The 22,689-nt window shown below is 38.0% G+C and overlaps 1 protein-coding gene across 4 annotated transcripts in view; it reads left to right on the forward strand.

The window, feature by feature from the left end:
• The window catches only part of SNCAIP (synuclein alpha interacting protein), a 91,957-nt gene that overhangs the window by 64,543 nt on the left and 4,725 nt on the right, over positions 1–22,689 (forward strand). For 3 of the 4 annotated variants that reach the window (XM_048048807.2, XM_066988037.1, XM_048048806.2), the window contains 6 exons: positions 226–339; positions 4,782–4,907; positions 8,303–8,472; positions 16,204–16,296; positions 18,812–19,874; positions 21,609–21,679. In XM_048048807.2, the coding sequence (XP_047904764.1) occupies positions 226–339; positions 4,782–4,907; positions 8,303–8,472; positions 16,204–16,296; positions 18,812–19,874; positions 21,609–21,679 (1,637 nt within the window). The remainder of the gene's footprint in view (positions 1–225; positions 340–4,781; positions 4,908–8,302; positions 8,473–16,203; positions 16,297–18,811; positions 19,875–21,608; positions 21,680–22,689) is intronic. The other variant, XM_066988038.1, reaches the window with a different exon arrangement.

Below are 22,689 nucleotides of genomic sequence, written 5' to 3' on the forward strand. Positions count from 1 at the left end.
AATCACAAAGTAAGTGACTGCAAATTATAAGTAGTCAAATTATATTCGATCCAGGACAGCAAGATAAACAAGTGCAATACATGAGGAAAAATAAAAGAAAAACTTCAAAAAAAAAAAAGGAATTTTGTGACATACTACATTTCTGATACACTTTTCCCTGTTTAGTAGATGTGTTTGGAATGAAACAGCTGGAATTTAAATAATTTTTTTTTGTTGTTTGTTTAGAATGGTCAGCTGGAATGTGTTCGGTGGATGGTGAGCGAAACAGAAGCTATTGCAGAATTAAGTTGCTCCAAAGATCATCCGAGCCTTATTCATTATGCAGGTTGCTATGGTCAGGTATGGTTTTCATTTACTTTTCAAAGAGATTATTGAGATGCTTATACAGGAATTTCAATTTAAAGCATCTTTATTATTTTATGGCTTTTAAACATGGGTGTTCATAAATAGTTTAAATATTGAAAGATCTTTTTCCCATTTAATCTGTGTATTTTTTCTGTGTTCTCCCTCTTAAGTCCTTTTTTTAAGCTTTAAATAATGTCTCGAGGAAGATTAGATGCCATATTACGCCAGCCTATCAATCCCAGGAGCGTCTACTAAATTTAGTCTTTATGATCCCTTGGGAGTCCCCTTGGATATTAGAAAATCATCAAACATTTTGAATAGTTCACATTCCTTTTCCAGGAGGGACTAATCTCAAAAAAAAAAAAAATGGCCAATTGTGGCAATTTATGAATTCAGTATATTGGCAGTAAAATGAAGTGTGACAGAACTTAATCATCTGCCTAACTCTAGCCAGTCTTATTGAGAATTACATATAAAAATACGTTGTAAACCAATCCTGTTCCACACCTAACTTATCTATAAATCTAATCATGGGAAACCACAGAAGTACAGCATTTTGGTGTTTTGCTTATGTCTGGGGAAACATATAGCTTGATTGGACCACATTCTCCTCCCACAGTCTGTTTTTCCTAAATAGACCTTGCGGTAACCCCTCTTCAAAGGACCTTCTCCAGGATTTACTATACAAGTAATAGTGATTGGTTATTCTTCTCTAATGCCTTTGGCAGATGGACCAGTTGTATCATCCAGTTTCTTCAACAGACATTAAGGATAAATGCAGAAAAAATACTATTTTTGTGCTAATGCTGTTTTCTCTCTTCCTTAGTAAAAGAGAGGACAAGCAAAACGTATTCCCTAAGAAAATGTGCTTTTTCTTTCCTGTACAAACATGGTTATCTTATTCAGTGCCTTACAAATATTGTGGCGTGTTTTGGCTGTTAGTTGATTCTTTGCAAGGGTGGATTTACTATAGGGGGGTGGAAAGAGAGGGGCAGATCTGGAAAGCTATGGAGCTGGAAGTCTACCCTTTCTCTTGCTGTTTCCTAAGGCAACACAGACACTTTGTTCTTGGCTGTGCAAACACCTCCATTACTCTTTGCTCACCTGCTATGCAGATATTACTGGTGCAAATTAGGAATCTGCCGTATATACTGATTGATTTTATCCTGCTTTCTGTAACAATATAGGCTTGTAAACTTACAACTGATGTAAGGAAGCTGGGAGCCCAATCAGTACTGGATTTGAGAAAGAAATGTTTACTACTGAGAAGAAACTTTGGAAGAGAAAGCTTCATATGAACTTATGTTCATGTCTTCTTTTCATTAGCCTAATTTTGTCCTCATCTCTAAATCTCTAAAGATGTTTATACAAACTGAATCCAGTCAAGTCCTTTTTTTTTTCAAGCTCTGCTGTCTACTGCCAGGAGCAGATCTGGCACAGTTTATCTAGATATTCTTTTCAGCTCAGGACGGAAGCTCCACCAGTTAAGAAACACCAGCTACAGTCAACCATGCATGAATTTTACAAAGGTGATATAAAAATTACTGCCAAATTTTCTTAGTTAGCTGAACGTCAAAGAAAGTTCATATGTAAGGTCAACTATCTTTTTTTTTATAAACTATAAATGTCTTACAAACATGAAGGAATGTTGAGGCTGAAGGGAAGCCAGACTATCTTGCCCAACTGTGTTAGGAAGAAAAAAAGAGTTGAGATATTCCAAAGCGTAATTGGCACTATCCTCAAAGTTTTAATTTATTTTACCATTACTTACATGAGAGATAATCCGTGTAAACACTGGTCTTGGCAGAATTACAAGAGTAATATTATTACAAGGAAGACCTGTAATTGAATCATTTTCTATCAGAGTCAGCCCATCCATTGTTTCCCTAGGCATTAGGCATGCATACCATATTTTTCTTCAATAAATATCATTTGGAATGGGTAACAAAAGTGATTTCATAGCAAAGCTCCTATGTTAAAGGTCATCAAGCCACAGTCATGACCAGACTCCAAAAACATCTCAACAATACTGTATTTTGTCAAATGAGAGAGGAACCACATAAATTCGTCTGATGAAAGAGAAGAAGAGCTTATAGCCAACTGGTAGCCTGGTCTGCTTACCTCCTACCTAGGGCTTCTTTAACCATGAGCTTTTGCAAGAAGTAACCATGGTGGGCAGGGCTCTTCACGCCAGGTTGTTGGTGCATGGTAGATCACATACCAGCTGTTCCTGACAGCACACAACGGGAAGGAGTGATGGTGCAATCCCAGGTGCACATATTAGGTCCTGACTAAGAGCTTCAAAGGGCTGTAGCTTCTTTCCAACATGGATACTGTCCGTGATAGCATTGACCACACTGGTAAGAGACGGAGGTTGGGGAATGCCAAGTGTTTGTTACCTGCAGGCTCAAGAGAGTCAAGAGGGACTTCGGGGAACCAGAGCATGACTGAGAGCCTCAAGGGGTTTCCGTGTGCCTCTCGGCAGTGGTGTAGTGCAAGAGACCACAATGTGGGCACAGTGTGTGGCATTCAGATATGCAAATGCACATTTATGCACCTCAAGATGATTGGTTTTTCCTTTGTAATGTCATTTTTGTGTTCCTTTCACACACCTCAGTCTTTTATTCAGAAAACCTAGTATCTACTGATTTTTTTTTAATCAATTTCAAGTAATGGGGCAAAGATTGACTGTTGAGTCTGTACTCTTCACCATGCTAATGCTTTCATTTGTAGTATATTTAATCATTTAAATGGTCTTTGCTAACTGCTCTTTCTGTTTCAAAAGCCAGCTGATGGAGCCAGTCTGCAGCCTGTCCCAAAACAGAAATTATGTATTATGACGTTTTCCCAGAATCTTTTTTTTAGAGAGGTTTGCATTGGTGTAGGTGTGGAATATGCCAGAGGGATGATAACCACTGCTACAACATACGTCCATTGAAGGTCTTAAAATTACCAGCTGTACTGAATAATTTGTCAGTATATATCAGGTTCTGTTACATAACAAGTATGTGACTATTTTACATTATCTTAATCTTATAAATAAATTTTATTATTCTTCATTTTGTCTGAGTAAATTGATGATTATAAACCTTTTCCTAAGAAAAATTTTCTTCCAGGTACATAATAGGAGTTTTACAAAAGGGATGTATTGTATATTTTGATAAATGATTTTTTGTTTTTCTGTATGTAAGTGAAGAAAAATGAAGTTATTTTACCTGTATTTGTCATGTCAAGGATACATCTGTTAAAAAATGTAGTCTTTTGAGAGAAACACAAACTGTTTCAGTAGGCTTTTAGTGTTGTGCCTGTGATGAGTTAATACACAGACACTTCTAAGTAGAGATGATGGATTTTAGTCATCCAGGTGCTTGATTTCTATGTTGATAACATAATGACTGGAAAGCCTAATTTGCTCCATGATGATTGTGATCATAAAATTATAGGCCATGCTCGATGTTTTGGTCACTGTTACATTTTGAAGATATATATAATTTCATAGCTATAACCGTTCCAGTTCCGCAGAGGAATGTCTCTAAAATATTTTTCTTTTTATTATTAAAACATAAGGGAAATTCACAGGAGTAGTGCAATCCTTCTCCACTGCTTGCCAACACTACAGGCATCTCCAGAAATTGCTCGAAAGTATTTTAAAAGGGATATGTGATCTTAAGTAATTCCTCCATGCTGGCTGTCATCTATATTTGGCATTCAGCCAGGAAGTGTAAATACCTATTCCTTCACCCTGTAACAAAAAACAAAATTGCTGTTAAAATGGAAACGCAAAGAAGATAAGTTCCAGACAATTTGTCCCTCTGAAGTAGAAAGCAGAGATCCAGGTGCCTGAATGGATGGAATATTCTGGAGGAGACCTAAAGAATCTGAGGTTCCATCTCCTTTTCCTTGAAAAGTCAGTGCACTGAGAGCTCAGGATGGACAGATGTCCTGGGTTTAGTTGCCTTGCTTCTCTTCTTGCACAACAACTGGAGCATGATGATAGATTTGAAGAATCTAACTGCTCATCTCTGTGATCTGTACATATTCCTGTTGTAATTTTCCAAAGAAGCTTGTGAAGTTTCACGAAGTGTCAAAAAAAGATCTTCAGACTGACACACAAGCTGTTGTGCTTCAGGTGTCCTCTACATGACATAGGCATGCATGCTTTTCAGTGTACAATTTGTCAGAATGTGTTACAGCAATGTAACGTCTTTTTATAAGGCAGATAAAAATATTTTGGTATATTTCCTTAAAAAAAAGCAGTCAGAGACAAACTCCTGATATACTAAGTCCTACAAAGTTCAGAGAGGCTGAAAGCAAGGTCTTATGAAAGGAATTATTGATCAGTATTGGCACCAGATGGCAGTACCAGTATTCCTCCTGTACCTGTAGCTTTTCATCATTTCTTATCTTTTGTGGCATCTGTTTCTCCCTTCTCTTAGGAGAAAATACTTCTGTGGCTTCTTCAGTTTATGCAAGAACAAGGGATTTCACTGGATGAAGTTGACCAGGATGGAAATACTGCTGTTCATATAGCTGCTCAACATGGCTATCTAGGATGCATACAGGTAGAGTAATAGCTACATCAGAAACCTAATTTAAATCAAATTTGAATAATAACAACTATTAAAACATTTACAGGAGGTCTTACAAGTAGGAATAATTATTGATACCCTAAAATATGCTGCAAGAAAGAACTTTTAAACAAGTAGGACTCAGACTAAAATACCAGAAAGTTCTACTTTCTATATTCTATTCTGTTGGATGCTATTGTATTGATGCTATTATAAATCTAAAGTAATCATGCTCCAAGAAGAAAGCATGATTATACAGTATATAGTATATACACAAAAATACCTAATATGTTTTTATGTTAAAAAAGAGAGGCCAGTGTAGATAATCCTGCTCTTCTTACTGTTATATTTTCTTTGTTTCTTTTTCCATTGAAGAGCTGTAGCTCTTCATCTTTTCCTTATGGAAGTCTAACAGTTGCAGTTTGTTTTGCATTGAAGGACTTACACCTTTAGCAAACCATCCCTTCCAGACTTCTAATCTTTAAATCTATCTATGCTAAACGAAATAGTGTGATGGTGATTTCTTAACCAGCTCTCAGTGAATCAGGTTGGCCACTGAGTGGCCAACATACAGTTCTGTTGTACAGAGCTGCTATAAAGGATAGTTTGGCCTGCTGAGAAGGCTTACACAGCTATAGTGCTTTTGAGAGTCAGATCTAAATAAACCAGTTTAGATACCTCTGTACAGTACCGGTGGTCAGTGTAGACATAACAAAAAAGCTCTACGGTTGAACTTGATGGCTAGGTGCAAGTATCTAGACTATACCTCGAGTTGAAGAACACAGATATACCCTTTGTTCATCAGAGTCGCTAGAACCATTAGTCACGGGAGTACATTCTAGTATTTGGGATTTGTGATAACTTTGAGTGAAAGCTGTTTGGAGAAGAAATAAAAGTAAAATTATTTCAGATGATTGCAGAAAGGTGTTTCACGAACGAATAAGTCATTGGGAAAGAACAGCTAAAAGAGTAGATGAAGCCAAGAAATAGAAATCAATAGAAATAGAAATCAAGGTGATCAAGTCAACATGGGGAAGAAAACGTCTAAGGAGGAAGAGTATTTCTCAGAGTCTAAGCCCTCAGCTTATACCAATAAACATGTTAGTCCTGTTACCACAGGTGAACTGACCCACAGCACCTCTTAGACCACTGCAAACACAGAGGATTTATAATAGTTCAACCCTAAAAGAAATACACCTAGTTAATTCTTGTTAGCTAATCTCTCAGGGAGCTAAAAATATTTGTGTACACTATAACATTGAAGCTACAGATGCATAGCTGCTTATTATTATTATAGCAGTTTATTTATATATCTGGGCTCAGAGAAGTCCTAACTACATACAAGCCAGTTTGAGAATCTGACACAATTTAAAAAAAAAAGAGAGAGGGAGAAAACAAGGTAGCAATTGAGCTGAATGAATAGACTTGGGAAAAAAAAACAGTCAAGTAAATTTAGAGGACATGACCACCTCTGCATTTTCTTATTGATGGAACATGTTTTTTCTTTTAAAGGTGTCAGGAGTGGACCCTATACAGACTCTTATAAGAATCTAATAAATAAGTCATAACACCCATGCAAAATTTAGTGTTTTTGTTATTGTATTCTAGACAATTGCTATGATTGGTTGGAAAAAAAGTTGATAGAATAGATGTTTATGATTTACTAATGGGAAGCTGTTGTTGTAGATCTGGGCTTACTGTTGTTAACCTCAACAGTTCCTCATCAAGATGTACAATGTACTTAGGGGAGAAATGGAAGTAAGTTATTTTGAACAGAGTGGTGACATCTGCAGGCTGTTTTCATGGATAAAGCTGAACAAGAAAGAGAATTGCCCTGCTTCCTCTATGAAAAATGAACCTTAATAAATGGCTTAGAATTTTTAAAACTATTTTATTTTAGATAAATATGAAAATCAAATAGTGATTTCTGTTGATGTGAAGCCACAACGAATAAATCATGAAAATATCTAATGACAACAAAAATAAACAATTTTAGTATATATCACTTTATTAACACCTCACAGTGCTAAGTGCAGTTCATGTTTTGCTGTGCTGTGAAATCAAATAAGCCCCCTGCCCAGTGAGATAACAGTCTGGTTTTAAACAGGGTGCAATGTATGATTTGGTAAAAAGAAAGAAGCGATAAAGAAAGCAGAGGGAGTATGAGTACCAGTACAGAAAATGGAGTGTAACAGGGAGTCAGTCATTCCCTTGCTCTTGCAACATGCCTATCACTTTCCAGACTATATGATTGCCTTTTGCAGGTTCATAACTCCTTATTATTGGTAAGTTAACCCCAAATTTTTGACATAAAATGCAGTGCAAGACTGTTCATAGTTTCTTTTATTTATAGGTTTAGCAAATAAGATAGCCTACCATTCCTCTTTTCTGTCAGCAGATGTAAAGGTCTCTGTGCCTGTTATTCTGCATCAACAAGGCCACTCTAAACCCTAGTTGGCTTACCAGCTCTGCCTGAATAAATCAGCCAAGAGCTCAGCCACCCACTTCCTCTGCATCTGATGATGCTGTAGTTTTTAGACACTTTATGGCTTTGTTCAGCACTTTTTCCAGACTGCTGTATGTAGTGTGTATCTGAACACTGCTGCAGGCACTTAGGTCTTACTGTAGGCATGAATAGTGTATAGCACTGATTATCACAAACAAACGACAAAGAGTGAAGGTTGGGTTTCAGTTCTTGCTTCAGTTATTGGATGTCTTGAAGTCAGCCTGACATAACTTCTTTTGACTTTACAATGCTCTGGATTCAAGTTCCAGGGGTAACTGAGAGACCATACTCACAACCTGGACAGTTCTCCAGCAACAAGCTAGTGTTCTCAGCTATTATAGTGAGTAGCACATCAGTATCCATCAGAATAAGAGGCATTGTTTTTTCTAAAGACTAGGAGCTGACAACTATTTCAGTATCTTAAAAAGATAATAGAGGGTAACCAAGCAACTATAAAATGAGACTTTTTTCAGCATTAAAAAAGAAAAAAAAAAAGATTGAAATTGTCATCAAACAGATTTCTTTCTGCAAAAAGAAATTTGTGCCTGCTTAATCTGAAGGATTTTTTTGGAAAGTATCTACTGTAGCTTTCAGATACATATATTACATGTCTAAAGGCCATTGAAACTGCAGCAATGAGTGTAGTATAATTCGTCTGAACCACAGAATACTATTCTGTTACCCTTGCCCCTGAATAATAGATTTTAGTAGTATGTATTTTGAGTTCAAAGTGCATACAGACTTGTCAAAGTGATTGGTTTTTCAAATTTTTCAAACATTTTATTCAGGAGTGGTTTGCACCCAGAAGTTCTTGTTGTTGATGAGAAATCACAGCAGAGATTTATGTTTACAGATGTCAATGTTTTCGTTTGTGTTTTTACAGACATTGGTTGAATACGGAGCAAATGTTACCATGCAAAACCATGTAGGAGAGAAACCTTCACAAAGTGCTGAGCGACACGGGCACACCATGTGTTCCCGCTACTTAGTGGTCGTGGAGACATGTATGTCATTGGCCTCTCAGGTTGTGAAGCTAACTAAGCAACTAAAGGAGTAAGTGTTTAATTCTTAACAGAGGGTTCATTCTTAAAACAATACTGTTGTCTTCAGTTTGTGTGTCCATTTTCTGCTTCTCATATGTGATCTTTTCAAATCATGTTTCTCCCTTATTTCAACACACTTTCTTGCCCCTTCACCTTTAGCAGCTAGTTTTTCAGGCAGTTTGCTGTGAGCATAGACGAAGGGAGTGGGAGTGAAAAAAGGTAAGCATGAGATACATATATCTATATGTAAGCAGTACTGTCCCTTTTCCATTGAGTTAACATCTTTGCTGATCATAATTTCATTTCACACAGCATGATTTTCTATATAGCAGGTGTCTCTTCACAGTTACAGTGTTGATTTTTGATGTTGTGAGGAAAAATGAAAATAGTAGTTGCAGGGTGTTTTTTCGACTTGGAAGATAACTAAGCCTACAGCGACCACACAGGATATATCTGTGTTCTGCTGTTTCTTCACAGAAACTGGCATGAATATTTTAGTATGTTTTTTACAAGTGCTCTGTAAAGAACATATTATACTGAAACATTAATTTATGCAATTGCTTGCTTTTATTATAGGTGCAGTAACTGTGATTTAGCGTGTAAATAGCCTCAAGACTCTTAGAAAACACCAGCACTGATCTAGCTTAGTTCCAACTTAGATACATGGCCAAGAGCTTCTCACCTACAACAAGCCATGAAAATGCTGGTTGAAAATAACGTTTAATGGGACCATATCATATTATGCAAACAGCATGTGGACAATAGTACTAGGTGTAATCTACAAGGTTTTATTAGCATGTGATCTGCAGAGTAGGCCTCTGCGAGAAGAGGCTAGGGGCTGCCTGGCAGCAGATATGGATGGTTTCAGCCAGCTCCACAACAAATCAACTGGAGGACATGGCTGAGTCTATCAGCCAAGTTGATGGTGCCTCAGTGGAAACATTTTAATAAGGGCAGAAGATGACAGAGAGAGAGGAGGAGAGAACAAAAGAGGGACAAAAAGAGGGAACAGCAAGGTCAGAGGAGAGCAGGTGCTCCCCAGTGGAGCAGGCACACCCCCAAAGGGACTGTGACCCATGGAGCACGCACGCTGGAGCAGGTACACTCCTGAAGGGACTGGAGCCCATGCATAAGCTTATGCCATATCAGTTACAGAATCACAGAATCACAGAATCATCTAGGTTGGAAGAGACCTCCAAGATCACCTAGTTCAGCCTCTGACCTAACGCTACCAAGTCCTCCACTAAACCATATCACTAAGCTCTACATCTAAACGTCTTTTAAAGTCCTCCAGGGATGGTGACTCCACCACTTCCCTGGGCAGCCCATTCCAATGCCTAACAACCCTTTCAGTAAAGAAGTTCTTCCTAATATCCAACCTAAACCTCCCCTGGTGCAACTTTAGCCCATGTAGAGGACCCACACCAGAGCAAAGGAAAGAGTGAGAAGGAAGAAGCAGCAGAAAGAAACTGATACTCATTGACCCTGACCTGTGTCAATAATTACATCACTGAAGAGGCTGGTATAACCTGCAACAATAGCAAGGGGATAGGAGAGCTGCCTGGAGGGAAGCCTGGCAATGAGGCAGGAGAGGGACTTGGAGTGTAGATGAACCTGGGAGTGAAGTTGAACCTTGAAAGGGAGAGGATAGGAGTTTTAAATGTTTGTCTTTTTTGTTTGTTTGTTTATTTGTTTCCCAATACCTGAATCAATAATTAAAAATACATGCTGATTGGCAATAAATTTCCAAAGTCCAGTCTGTCTGAGCTGTGATGGTAACTGGTAAGTGATCTCCCTGAGTTTCTCTCAACCCATGAACTTTTTCACTTTTGTTCTTCCTATTTTCTACCCTTGTCCTACTGAGGAGGTGAGGGGGAAGGGAATGAGGGACTGGGTGTGTGGGTGCTTAGCTGCCAGCCAGAGCCAACCCACCACTGTGATACAGTTTTTATTAGAATAATAAAATATAATATAAAACAAACTAGATAAAAGTATTTTATTATAATCGACTCTCTGTTTTATACTGTTTTTAGAGAAAGAATGTGTAGTAGTAGTACTTTGTCTTTGCAGAATAACTTACTGCACTTGAAGTATGCTTTTTATGTTTATGCCTCAAAGCTTTTATGCTATAAAGGCATTTTCTCTTCAAGAAATCATCAGTCTCTTTTACATTTATACTCTTGTAAATACAAACAGTGAATTCAGGATTATCATAATTTTCATAATTTTACTTTCTGGCACTGTGTTCACTAGGCTTTTTGAAATAACAGGTGTTTTGTTGTTTGTTCATTTGCTAAGGAACACTAAAATATACCGATCAAGTGATATAAAGAAGAAGAAAAAAATGTATTTCCTGAATAGCCTGCATCAACCCTTGACTCATCTCAATATCTAATGATTTGTTTTCCCCATAACTCAGTAGGAAAACAAACAACAAGCACAGGAAGTAGAAATGGCAACCATGGATTCTCCATGCTTCAGTCTCTTCAGTGCTCACTCAGTACTTGATACATGTTACCTCTCATGTGGAAAAGAAACCTCTTATGTCAGATAGCAGGCTATTTACCCCCATAGAAACAGTGTGGTTCTGACTTTCCTGACAAAAGCATTATCATTTTTCCAAGCATCCCCTCTGTCCTCTCACAGTCTACATGCACAGGAAGTCATTTAAATGATTATCTGACTCCTGATGTGTTCCTTTGCTTGTCTCAGCTGGAGTTAAATCTGCTTCCCTTCAGCAGCATATTTTTTCAGGCTTCTTATTTATATCCAGTAAGTGCCACAGCAGCTTTTTCTTCCTCTTCTACAAAGAGACATGAATCTCCTGTGCTACCCTGCTACAGTTTACTGAGGCAGTGAAACACTGTATTTTCTGCCTGAAAGAATAGTTACTGCATGGCTATTTGGTCTGCATTCTTCAAGCTGTGAGTAAGCTCCTAAAAAAGCACTGCACCATATTTAGAGGCCTGTTCTCAGGAGTCAGGGGAGATGATGGAAGAAGACTTTTACCATCGGTAGAGGCTGCTTAAAAATCCAAGTACAGCATGAAGCATGTGGCTGGGGCAGCTTCTCCAGGTTCTCAAGGAACCTTGTCTGTAACATAGCAAAGGAATTCAGTGGTTGCAACAACTCTGGAGAAAGCAAAAGCATCAGATTAAAGTCCAGTTTGTAGTCTAAGTCACTTTAAACTTCTTTTACGTGGGAAAGGGTCCCACTTGGTCAGCTGTGCTGGCTTTGCTATATTTTCTCCACCTACTTCCGCTGGTGTTAATTGTTTTAGATACAGCTGGATCATGATGGATCACTTGAACGGAAGGGTAGTAGTATCAACACACCAAGCGCTTATCTGCTGCTCTGCAACTTTCTCTCAGCTGCTGTAAACATGAGCTGATCATGAAAGCTGCTTTTATTCTGGGCTTCTTATCAACCAGAGCCTCTCTCTGCTATGTGCTCAACCACAGGAAGACTGGAATGGTTGACATTGTGCAAGAACAGCAGTACAGAAACTGTTGTAGACTGGCACCTAGCAAGACCCGTCTTCAAAAGTCTGAATCCAAAGAATAAACCTTCTTTCATTCTCTTCTGAGCTGTTCCAGTCATCAAGACAACACAGAGTAGTTCTAGAGAGAAATTATCCCAATCCATCACAAGCCTTGGAGCCATTCCTGAAAAGAAGGCAGAAAATAAAATAATATCACAGTGTGCCAGAGTTTTCACATCTTGCAGCTCTTTGATCCAAAGCAGTTCAGATTAAAGATACAAACGTAAGAAGATTACAAAACCTTCTGAGTTGGATCGAAGTCTCCATTCAGAAAGAAAAGCCTTGATATTTGAAAGAAGGAAATAAGTTGTAACTAGAAATTGTCCATCAACCCGTCACAAGGGGATTAACTGAGATTGCCGCCAAAGAGCGAAGCAACCAAGAAGTCCATTCCATAGCTAAAAAAGGAAAGCAGCCCACAAAAATAATAATAACAATAATAAATAACAATAATAAACAAACAAATAAATAAATAAATGAAATGCTGTTACTGGATTGAAAATAAAATCTTTTATCTGCATCTTTTGTTAACTGTAGAGGTTTGGTCAAACCAGTAGGATTTTCTGAATGAGAATACCCAATGTAGTCACAAAAGTTTTTCACAGAGCCTATCAAAATAGTGGTTTTCATTTTGCTTTCCGAATCTCTGCAGGCCTTACAATCTTACTTATTCTCTCACTGATTTCATGTGTCTACGAAAATGTTAGGTGCCAAAGTAGAAAATTTCTGCCTGCACAAGTGTATGGTTTCCATCACTGATGACGTTAGCTGTAATGACTTGTATTGTTTGGCCTGAAGAGACCAGGTCAGAACCAATGACATAAAATTAATGCTTGCCTAGGCTTCTTTTACAATGCTGTTAGATGACAGACCTGGATTCCTGAGGGGTCGCTCTGTCCTATGCTTGTGGACCTGGATTTACAAATCAAATAATGAATCAGACACTTACTAATAACTTATTGATACACTATCAAGCCAAAATCTCTTGCAAAGCAAAGGTCAAAGCAGACCATGAGGCAAAAAAAGGTGAGAAATGGTCGAATGTTCTCTGTTGACAATACTTTTCTGTGTTCTGTAGACAAAAGCCATGCTTTTCCTGAAACTTCATAGGGATAGTTGTAAAAATGACTGACAAAAGATTATTGTAGTGGTGGTAAAGTAAGGTGTGTACAAGTTGCTGGGAGATTTTTTTGTGGTAATATGTGTTGTATAGAAGTATAATAACAGACAATATAAACTTCAAAATGGTTGTCTTTTTCTGTTTTTGTTTGTTTTCTTTGGTTGTTGTTTTTGTTTGTTAGTTTTTTTAACTTAGTTAAGATGTTTTGGTTTTGCTATATAGGGTTGTCCTTGTTTGTTTTATTTGAAACAAAACAAAGGAGTAAGGCAACAAACCATGGAAACTTCACTAGAGCCTAATTCCTTAGCCTTTTCCCTGTTTAGTTACTGAATACCCTTGATTTCGTTTGGAGGTAGATGTGGTCCACAGTTATTTAGGTATCCTAAAGTAAATAGAGCCTCTTACTGTGAGAAACTAAGTTGCGTTTTTGCAGTAGAGAACTAATTTTCTGTATTCCAAGGTAATTGTGTAGTCATAACAAGGAGAAATGCTAAGTAAATAAGTGGACAGTAGAAGGCCTCACTGTTCCAAAATGAGGTGGAAGCTTGAGAAAAACAGGATGAGCAGTGTGAGAACAGTAAAACAAAGATCACAAGTTCTCAAAACATAAGAAAGGGGGAAAAAAAGGGAAAAGGGAGAAATTAAAGGTTAAAAAAAAAAAAAAAGAAAAATTGTACATATATGGTATAGAGGAGCATCAAGTAGCTTGTGAACCTGTAGTACTCAGCCAATGAGGAAATAGGGGAGGTGATCAGGTGTCGGGTAATAGGGAATAAAAGGTTATGATTTGTTTACTAAAATGCACTCTTAATTGACAGGATGCCTGCCATTGCAATCGTGCATAAAATAGCTTCACAGAAGATCCTGTCTGAGGAAAATTATTTGAGATTTTTCTCACATTACCTATAATGTTACAGTGGTCTTGTCTCCTGAATCAGCCTGTTTTTAATACTTAGCAATATTGCTGTTCCAAGGAGCTGAGATCCCTTATTTTCAATGTTATCATAGATATATGTGTATGTTATATATCCTTAGGGATACTGCTGAAAAGATGTGTGGGTTTCTGTACTGTGAGGTAATTATTTACTAGTTGAACTGTGAAAATAGAGGAAATAGAGGAGAAATAGAGGAAACTATAATTCTTTTAGCAAAATAAAATTTTTAAATGCAATGAGGATTTTAACTCTGCAGAAGAGCTGTGAGACATTTCCATTAAAGCTAAAGGCTTAAGACATTAATTACATTATTTAGATATTCAGAAAATAGAAGTTGAAAAAATATAAAGGACAAGTAAACAGCTAAACTGCATCACAATCAAATCTCAAATCAAAATTTCCCTATCTGTCAAAAGAGAGTCTCTCTGCAAAGAGTTGCAAGGTAAGCCAGTGTCGACAGATGGTAGGAGTGATTTTAAAATAGTGTAAGGAAATATGTAGGCAAGAGGAAGGAAATTAAAGGAAGCCAAGATCTACCTAAGGCATAATTGTGCTGTAAAACGTAATGGCAAGGCAGTATGTCAAGATCCCATCTTTATTTCTCTATTACATTTCAGATCCACGTTGATATGTTACAAGTAAAACATTTAATTTTGTCAGCCCTGCAAGTACAAGCCCCTAGTCTGAAAAGTCATCTGGATTCTTTCTGGCTTTGACATTGCCAGTTATAAAGACTGCATTTGGAACATGGTTAGCTCTTCTGCTGTTGGTATGTGAGCTAGGAAAGAATCCAGCTCAGTGTTGGAGAACTGCGTTAGTTCTGCAGGTCTAATAAGAATAAAAGTAGTGAAAACATATTACTTCTCCAGCAAGAGAGGTATGGCTTGGAAGAAAAAGATAAGAAGTCACTTTCACATGTTCATTTTTTTCTGATCAGGACCAGGGAATAAAACCGAATGTGCTGATTATATTCCAGGTGAAAGACAATGTATATACACTAATGAAAAGCTGGAAGTCTCTTCTTTTCCAGTAGTTTCCCGATAATTCTGTTTGTGCAGAGTTTAGAGGCACTGAATCCTACATATGTCACTAAACAAGATCGAATATTATCTGTTTTGATAACAAGCTAAAAAGCTGTTTTGATGTTAGAACGGAGGGTCAAAATTAGATTGGGGCAGGGACAGGGATAAGAACTTTTGTAGTAAAATCCTTCATTTTGGTTGAACTTCTTGAAGATTTGCAAATTACTTATTAAACTAAGTCCTATGGAAAAGTTAGCAAGACAACAGAGAATGTTCTTACAGTTCTGTGGTAAATGGAGTTTCCAGTATGGATGTCACTTTCATACCACTGGTAATTTATATCTACTACTCTAATTTTTTTAACATTGGACTCTAAAATTATTTACAGAGTAATGTAGATCACAACACCACACTGAAAGTAATAGACTGCAGGATGTGCAGCAGTACTGAATATAATGTGGGTGCAGAGCACAGGTAGGACTTTCAGCAAGGTTGGGTAGTAAGTAGATATGCTTTTATTGTACTCCCTTGGAATACATAGCTCCATCCTGCAGCTGAGGAAACTTGGACTTGCCCTTCCCAGTAGTCAAAGATTCCTCCCTGAGTTCATTTGCAGGGAGAAAAGGAGAGAGCGGTTGTCTGAGCCATTGTTTGCACAGCAAAAGCCATCCACCAAACATGGCAAGTGACTTCTTACTCTGTCCTTTTCCTCTTCCTTTCCACAAACAAGCAAGAACCAAGTGGCCCTAATTTTGCTCTGACATATCTTTGTTTCTGGAATATTACTTTCTGTGAGTGACTCAAATCCAGTGAACTGCTGCTTATGATCCCACTTTTGTCCTTATATGAAGTAAAATAAATAATCTTTGATAAAGGAGCATCTTTATGTTGGTATTGTACAGTGATCACAAAATGCCCTCAGGATTTCAGAGACAATTTGTAGAAGTACGGACTCTGCATATGTCATTATTTAAAATCTCCGTCTTTATTTACTATCTAAATTATAAGTTAACAAAGTTTCTCTGTGGAATACAAAGTTGAACAAATAGTATCATTTATCCTGTAGCTTACTAATGCTGACAGTTCTAAAATTCAAGGTAAACAGTCTTACATTTTCTTGCAGGCAGACAGTAGAACGTGTGACATTACAGAACCAACTCCAGCAGCTTTTAGAAGCCCAGCGGTCAGAGGGCAAGTCACTGCCCATGTCCTCAAGGTAATGTGACTGCAATTCTACTGTAGCATGGATTTACAGTTTCATGGTGTAATGCTTATCAGGAAAAGCTGTGACCTGTCAAATAGTAGATGTGTTTTGTCAAAGCAAATGTATTTCTTTTACCTTATGGGCTTGAAGCTGAGCTTTTAGAACTTGACAGTGTATAATACTGTATAAATGTTTGACATTTTGAATATGGTATTAATAGTCCCAGTTTCCCACCAGAGTAAAAATCAGATTTATAGTGGAATAGAATATATTTTGTATTAGATGAATTGCAGTGAATCCCAGAAACCCCTAGGAAAGTTGTAAAGTTTGACCTTATGTTGGTCCACCAAACATTACTGCCAGCTGTGATTCATAAAGCCAGTTACCAACAAAACCTGCTTTCAGGTTAATAAGACTCCTTACACTCATTAAATCTTTTGCCTGCAGTAGCTTGTATAAAAAGTCAAAACTCCAGAAATTTTATGTATTGTTTATACTCTGTCAGTGCAAGTCCCAGAAATAGACACAAAATGAGCAGCCTTAAAGAAGAGGAAAGGAATCCTTCCAGTAGAGGCCCATGTCTGGAGCCTAGAGTCTCCTGACATTTCTCTCTGACTTTTGCCATAGATTTCCAATATGGTGCATGGTAATCAGGTAAGCACACAACTTCCCTCCAATAGCAATCTCAAGATGACATTGAAATAAATTAAGTAACTCAGGTGCAAATAGAGCATGGTGTATCATGACCTTCTAATTCAGTTTCCTCTCTGGAAGATAAATGCAGTGTTTCACAAAGTTTTTAGGGAATTAAATATATGTTAAAATAGAAAGCCAGCATAAAATCTTCTTCCACTGGCATCGGTGGCCTGAACTTTGGGACATCATGTGTAGGAGCAGTGACTGCTTTCTGTTCTGTTTTTACAGAATCTCATGCACTGTTCTGAACAAGTGCACCACGTCCATGAAGTTCATGTCAGTGTTTCAGACAAGTGCAAACAGTTATAGCAGTAGATAAAGACATTGGGATTGGTGATGCATTTCTTTCAAAGAATTTTGGCTAGGAAAGGGCTGAAAAATCTGAACTCCTTCTGAAGTAGAAAACCACACTGGAAAGAGTTGTTCTGTCCTTTTTTTTTTTTTTTTAATAGACCCATGGTCTTTGTATTCCATGTCTGCCAGCTCAGCAGGGGCAGTGGGACCAAACGCTGTCTTCCAGCTCATTTGGTTTCTGTGATTTTTGCTGACTGGACTTTCCAAGTGGTCTTTCATCTGTGTACTTGTGAGCACCAGGACCATTTCACTTTCAGTGTCAGATAAGATCAGGTGAGAGCAGACCTCTCATCATTCATTATTGCTGTAAAAGAGTAGGTTTCAACATCATTTTAGTTAAATACACAAGCCTGAAAATGATAAACTATTATTTTAAATTTGATTTCATAGTTGGCTACTACTTTTTCTTCCAGCTATAAATCCCTAGTGGATTTTATCATCTTCCAAGCAGCCAGAAGCTGATCTAAGAGAATCTAACCATCTTGATAGGATTTTCTATTTTAGACATATGCATATTCTTCAGTGACTGTTTTGGTTTGCCTGTCTTCTGGCAGGGAGAAGAACTCAAAATGGATTGAAGATGAAATGGATAGTATATACACGTGGATTTTGTACACTGCTTATGAATTCAGCAGGGTAGAAGTCGCCTGCAAAAAAGAAATAAGATTTATAGAGTCACTGCCTTACACCAACCTCAATTTTGTCACTTTACCATTGCTTAGAGAAAAAGTGGCTTAAAAAAAGAACTTGGATTATCAAGAGCTCTGACATATGTCATGGGGAAAGAAATGGCCTCTGTAATTTATGTTCTTTGCAAATCAGACTTAAGATAACTGTTTCATCACTATATAATATTTGGAGTTTTAAATTTAATTTATCAATCTAATTGTTCTGAAATAAATTAATGTCACTGTTCACATGCTTTTCAGTATTTCATATCTGAGAAGGTTTTGAGTGTGAATGGATCTGATTTTTTATGATGTCTTACATAGCTATTACTAGTACCAGATGAAGTTTAGATTTATGAAATCATAGCTATGCAGAGGGCTGATACCTTATCAGTATTTAGAATAACCTACTTTTGTATTATGATATGACTTGCCCAGTAGGCATTTGTCCTTGTGGCTTTTTTTCACCTTCTAAACCATGTCAGCTCCCACAAAGAGTAGTTTCTCAAACGTTTTCCTGAGAAACTCATCTTTGGCATTGAAATGATGATCCTAAGTTTTTGTTTTAAGGAGTTTTCTTTGTAAAAGAAAGTAAAGAGGCTCAAATCCTAATTAGGAATGGAAGCAGAGTTGCATCCTTCTCTTTGTGTTCTTCACTGTAGCATCATAGTAATGAATTCCACGTGAGTAGCAAAAAAGAGGATAAGTAACAATAAGCTGAGACAGACTTGTAAACTGGAAATGGCAGTTTTGCATTTTATATGTGCATTAATTTGGCCGTGGTATTTCTTCCTCTTTTTTTCTTTAAGCTCGCCATCATCCCCTGCCTCTGGCAAACCCCAGTGGAAACCATCTGAAGCAGATGAATTGTCTCCACCAAAAAGTAAATTGAACACCCAAGAAGGGATTCAGATTCTTGGCAGCTTGGGAACTTCTAGTCGCACTCGAGCCAAGATAAAAGATGAGGACTCAGATAAAATCTTGCGCCAGTTGTTGGGAAAGGAAATCTCTGAAAATGTCTGTATGCAGGAAAAGCTGACTTTGGAATTTCAGGATGCTCATGCATCCTCCAAGAACGTGAAGAAGATTTTGCCAGAGAAAAGGGAGCTGAAGTTAGCCAGACTGAGGCAGCTTATGCAGAGGTCTCTCAGTGAGTCTGACACAGACTCAGCTAATTCTGAGGACCATAAGAACACCCCTGTGAAAAGAACTGACAAACCAAGGCCTCAGCCCATAGTGGAAAGTGTTGAGAGCACAGAGAGTTTGCACCTGATGATTAAGAAACACACTTCAGCAGCAGGGCGCCGCTTCCCTTTTGGTACCAGAGCTTCTAAGTCAGTGGATGGCCACAGCCCTTCCCCTACTTCAGAGAGTAGTGATCCAGATAACGAAGCCCAGTATCAGTCTGGTACTGTACCTCAGAGCCAGTTTTGTGGAGACAGCTCTCCGTCCAGCACAGACAGTGCCACTGCTCAAAAGGTTGCCACAAGCCCTAAGAGTGCTCTCAAGTCTCCATCTTCAAAACGCAGAACCTCCCAAAATTTGAAACTCAGAGTAACTTTCGAGGAGCCTGTGGTGCAGGTGGAGCTAGCAGAGTCAGAACTAAATGAGGAAAAGGACAAAGATCGGGGCAAAGCACTTTTGCGGGCTCCACCCAGCACTGGGGAACCAGCAGGAGACCAGCTAAAAAGGCCTTTTGGAACCTTTCGATCCATAATGGAGACGCTCAGTGGTAACCAAAATAACAACAACAACTGCCAAACAGCAAACCTGATCAAAACCTCATCGACGCTGCCTTTTACGTCATTAGGAAGGAAGACAGCAGACAGCAAGGGAAATCCAGCAGCTCTCACAAAAGGAAGAAACAAGCCAGTGAGTGCACTGAAAGGAGGAAGGGCCCTTTTTTTTTTTTTCTCTTTTCTTTTAAAGTAATGAATGTTTGACATCTGCTTCTTCCTATTTTTCTATAGCAAAAGGATGTACACAAGTAATTTATTTGAGCAAAAGAAAGCCAGTCCACTGTTTTAATCTTTGAAGGCTTTCTCGAGGAATGGTAGGCATTGCTAGTCCATCCTTTTAGTGCATGTGTTCTGTGTTGAAAGCTCTCCACAGAGACATGACTCATCTGGAAATGATGTTTAATGTTTCTCTTGAGTGACAAGTCATAAAAAGAGAATTTCATACTTGAATCCATGGTATTTTCTGAGGAGTAAATACCTGAAGGGCTAGTCCCTTTTTGTCCTGTAGGCATGACTGACGAGGCCAACAGGATAAAAGTAAGTGTCAAAATATAAAGAGTAAAAATAGCAGAAGGGGTTCTCCATGCTTCTGTGGCATCTACTGCCATCCCTTAAGTATCTAAGTTGCCAGTACCCACCCTCTTCTCAGAGCACACGGTCTTCTCTTTGCAGAGTGTATGTTTGATCTGTAGCAAAATGTACTGAGTCCAGATCATCCCCTCTCTGCGAAGAACAGAGCTCCCTTTTGGCAATCACAACAGAAAAAGGAACATGTCCATCTAGAAGGCTGGCTCTCTTGTTCAAAAGAAGGGAGAAATATGCTTTGAACTAATGTGTCTTCCAAGAGAAAGACGTATTGAATGGGAGAGACAGGTAGAAAATAGTGTGAGCATGGTGTGTGTGTGGAACAGAAAGAAGTTTGGGTGTCTGGAGATATAATAAAGGATTGAGTGAAAAAGAACGGTAGATCATTTCATCTTCTGTGAAAGACAGGCTGAAAGGGGAGGGGTGGATGGAAAGACATGAGGCAAAAGAATAATTTCAAGATAAAAAAAGAGAAAGAACATAAAACAGGCTATGTGTAGGAGGAGGAACAGTGAATTATATACTGCAAAAAGTATGACGAGGTATTGGAAGAAAAACACAGGAAACTCTTAAGCACAGAGTAGGCAAAATGAGTATGGAAAAATCAGAGAACTGGGAAATAGTAAGCAGTCCATATTAATGGGTACTGCTAGAACAGTGTGATATTAGAACATGAAATGAAATTAAGAAGATCTAATGGGCCAAATTAAAGTGGAAGTTGATTTATTAAAGTTTAGTCAGAATCACAGTATGAACTGCTGATTTCAGCCTTTAAAGACACAGTGTCTAATCAAAGTGCTGATTTACCATAGAAACATTTTCATAACCCAATGGCAATTTTTTTTTTTCAAAAGGGTGGTTCAGATTTTGTAGTGATAGAGGAAAAGACGGTCTTTCTTCAAAGATGTTCTGATAGATTGCAAGCTTATGAGTGTTTTTTATAGTTCCCGAACAAATTTAAGGATTTAGATGAGGTAATTCTAACAGTATTGTCGCTTGCACTGTAACATGCATGTTATCTGTGAAAAGATCATGTTTGCATGTCGTTATGACATGCATGTTTGCATGATGTTATGAACATCAGAACACAGAAGGTATACATTTTGATACCAGCCCAAAGGGCCACAGCTTGTATCTTGAAGAGGTAATAGATTCAGATCTTTTACTAACTTAAAAAGAAATCTGTTAAAATGTTACCATGGCTATTTTGATAGTGTTTCATGTTATGCATGTGATAAGCTCAGTGCATGTTTTTAACTGATTTGATGTTGTACTTCCTTAGGGGCCTTACTGCAGCCACACCAGTTTTTCCTCTAGCACATTGAATGAAGAACATCTGTGTAACTATGCTTGGTATGTGCATGGTCTGTCGCTTTGTCTTCTCAAATTGCATGTATTTGCTAACATTATTCATCACTGAAATAATAGAATTGTTTGATGCAGAAGCAGGGAAATAGATGAGTAGATGAACATCTCAATTCCTAGAAAAGCAGAAATTTATGATGGATTTTTGCTGATGTCACCATTGAACTGGCTACAGGATTTCAATTCCAAGTGAGTATAAAAAGTAGTCATAAATCCACCAGGGAGTATAGTTCACTTTGGCTGAGTATTCAGCCTCTGTTGAATGGAAGTGAAGTACCAGATGAGAATGGAAATTAAATTTCCTCTCACGAGAAGACCAGAAACACCACAGTTCATCTCTAAATGGAGAGTACAGAGAACACGAGGCAGAATACTGCACTTCAAGTCTAGTGCTCTCCTGTTTTTGCAGATTTTTCTTACTGTCCCTCAAACTTTGAAGTTAAGTTTGTTAAGATAACTTTGACTCATTTAAACTGCTTAATGAAGATGTATTCCGGAAGGACTATTCAGGCAGGTAGAGACAAGTCCCTCAAGGTCTGTAAAGACAATGTGGAAAAAAACATTTTATAAGATGTATGTTCATTGTAGAAGCAAATGCTTTGTAAAATTTACCTGTCATTGTTTTTCAACTGGTAAATTTTAAATTAATGTGATTATCTGTTTTTTTTGTTGTTGTTTGTTTTGTTTTGTTTTTGTTAAACTGAGATGTAAATCATAGAATCATTAAGGTTGGAAAAGACCTCCAAGATAATCTGGTCCAACCATCCCCCTACCACCAATGTCACCCACTAAACCATGTCCCTAAGCACCACGTCCAGCCTCTCCTTGAACACCCCCCGGGGACGGTGACAGCACCACCTCCCTGGGCAACCCGTTCCAGTGCCTGACTGCTCTTTCTGAGAAGAAATGTCTCCTCATTTCCAACCTAAACGTACCCTGGCGCAGCTTGAGGCCATTCCCTCTTGTCCTATCACTGGTTATCTATGAGAAAAGGCTGA

This window comes from Anser cygnoides, chromosome Z (assembly GCF_040182565.1).
Source record: "Anser cygnoides isolate HZ-2024a breed goose chromosome Z, Taihu_goose_T2T_genome, whole genome shotgun sequence".
NCBI lineage: Eukaryota > Metazoa > Chordata > Aves > Anseriformes > Anatidae > Anser > Anser cygnoides.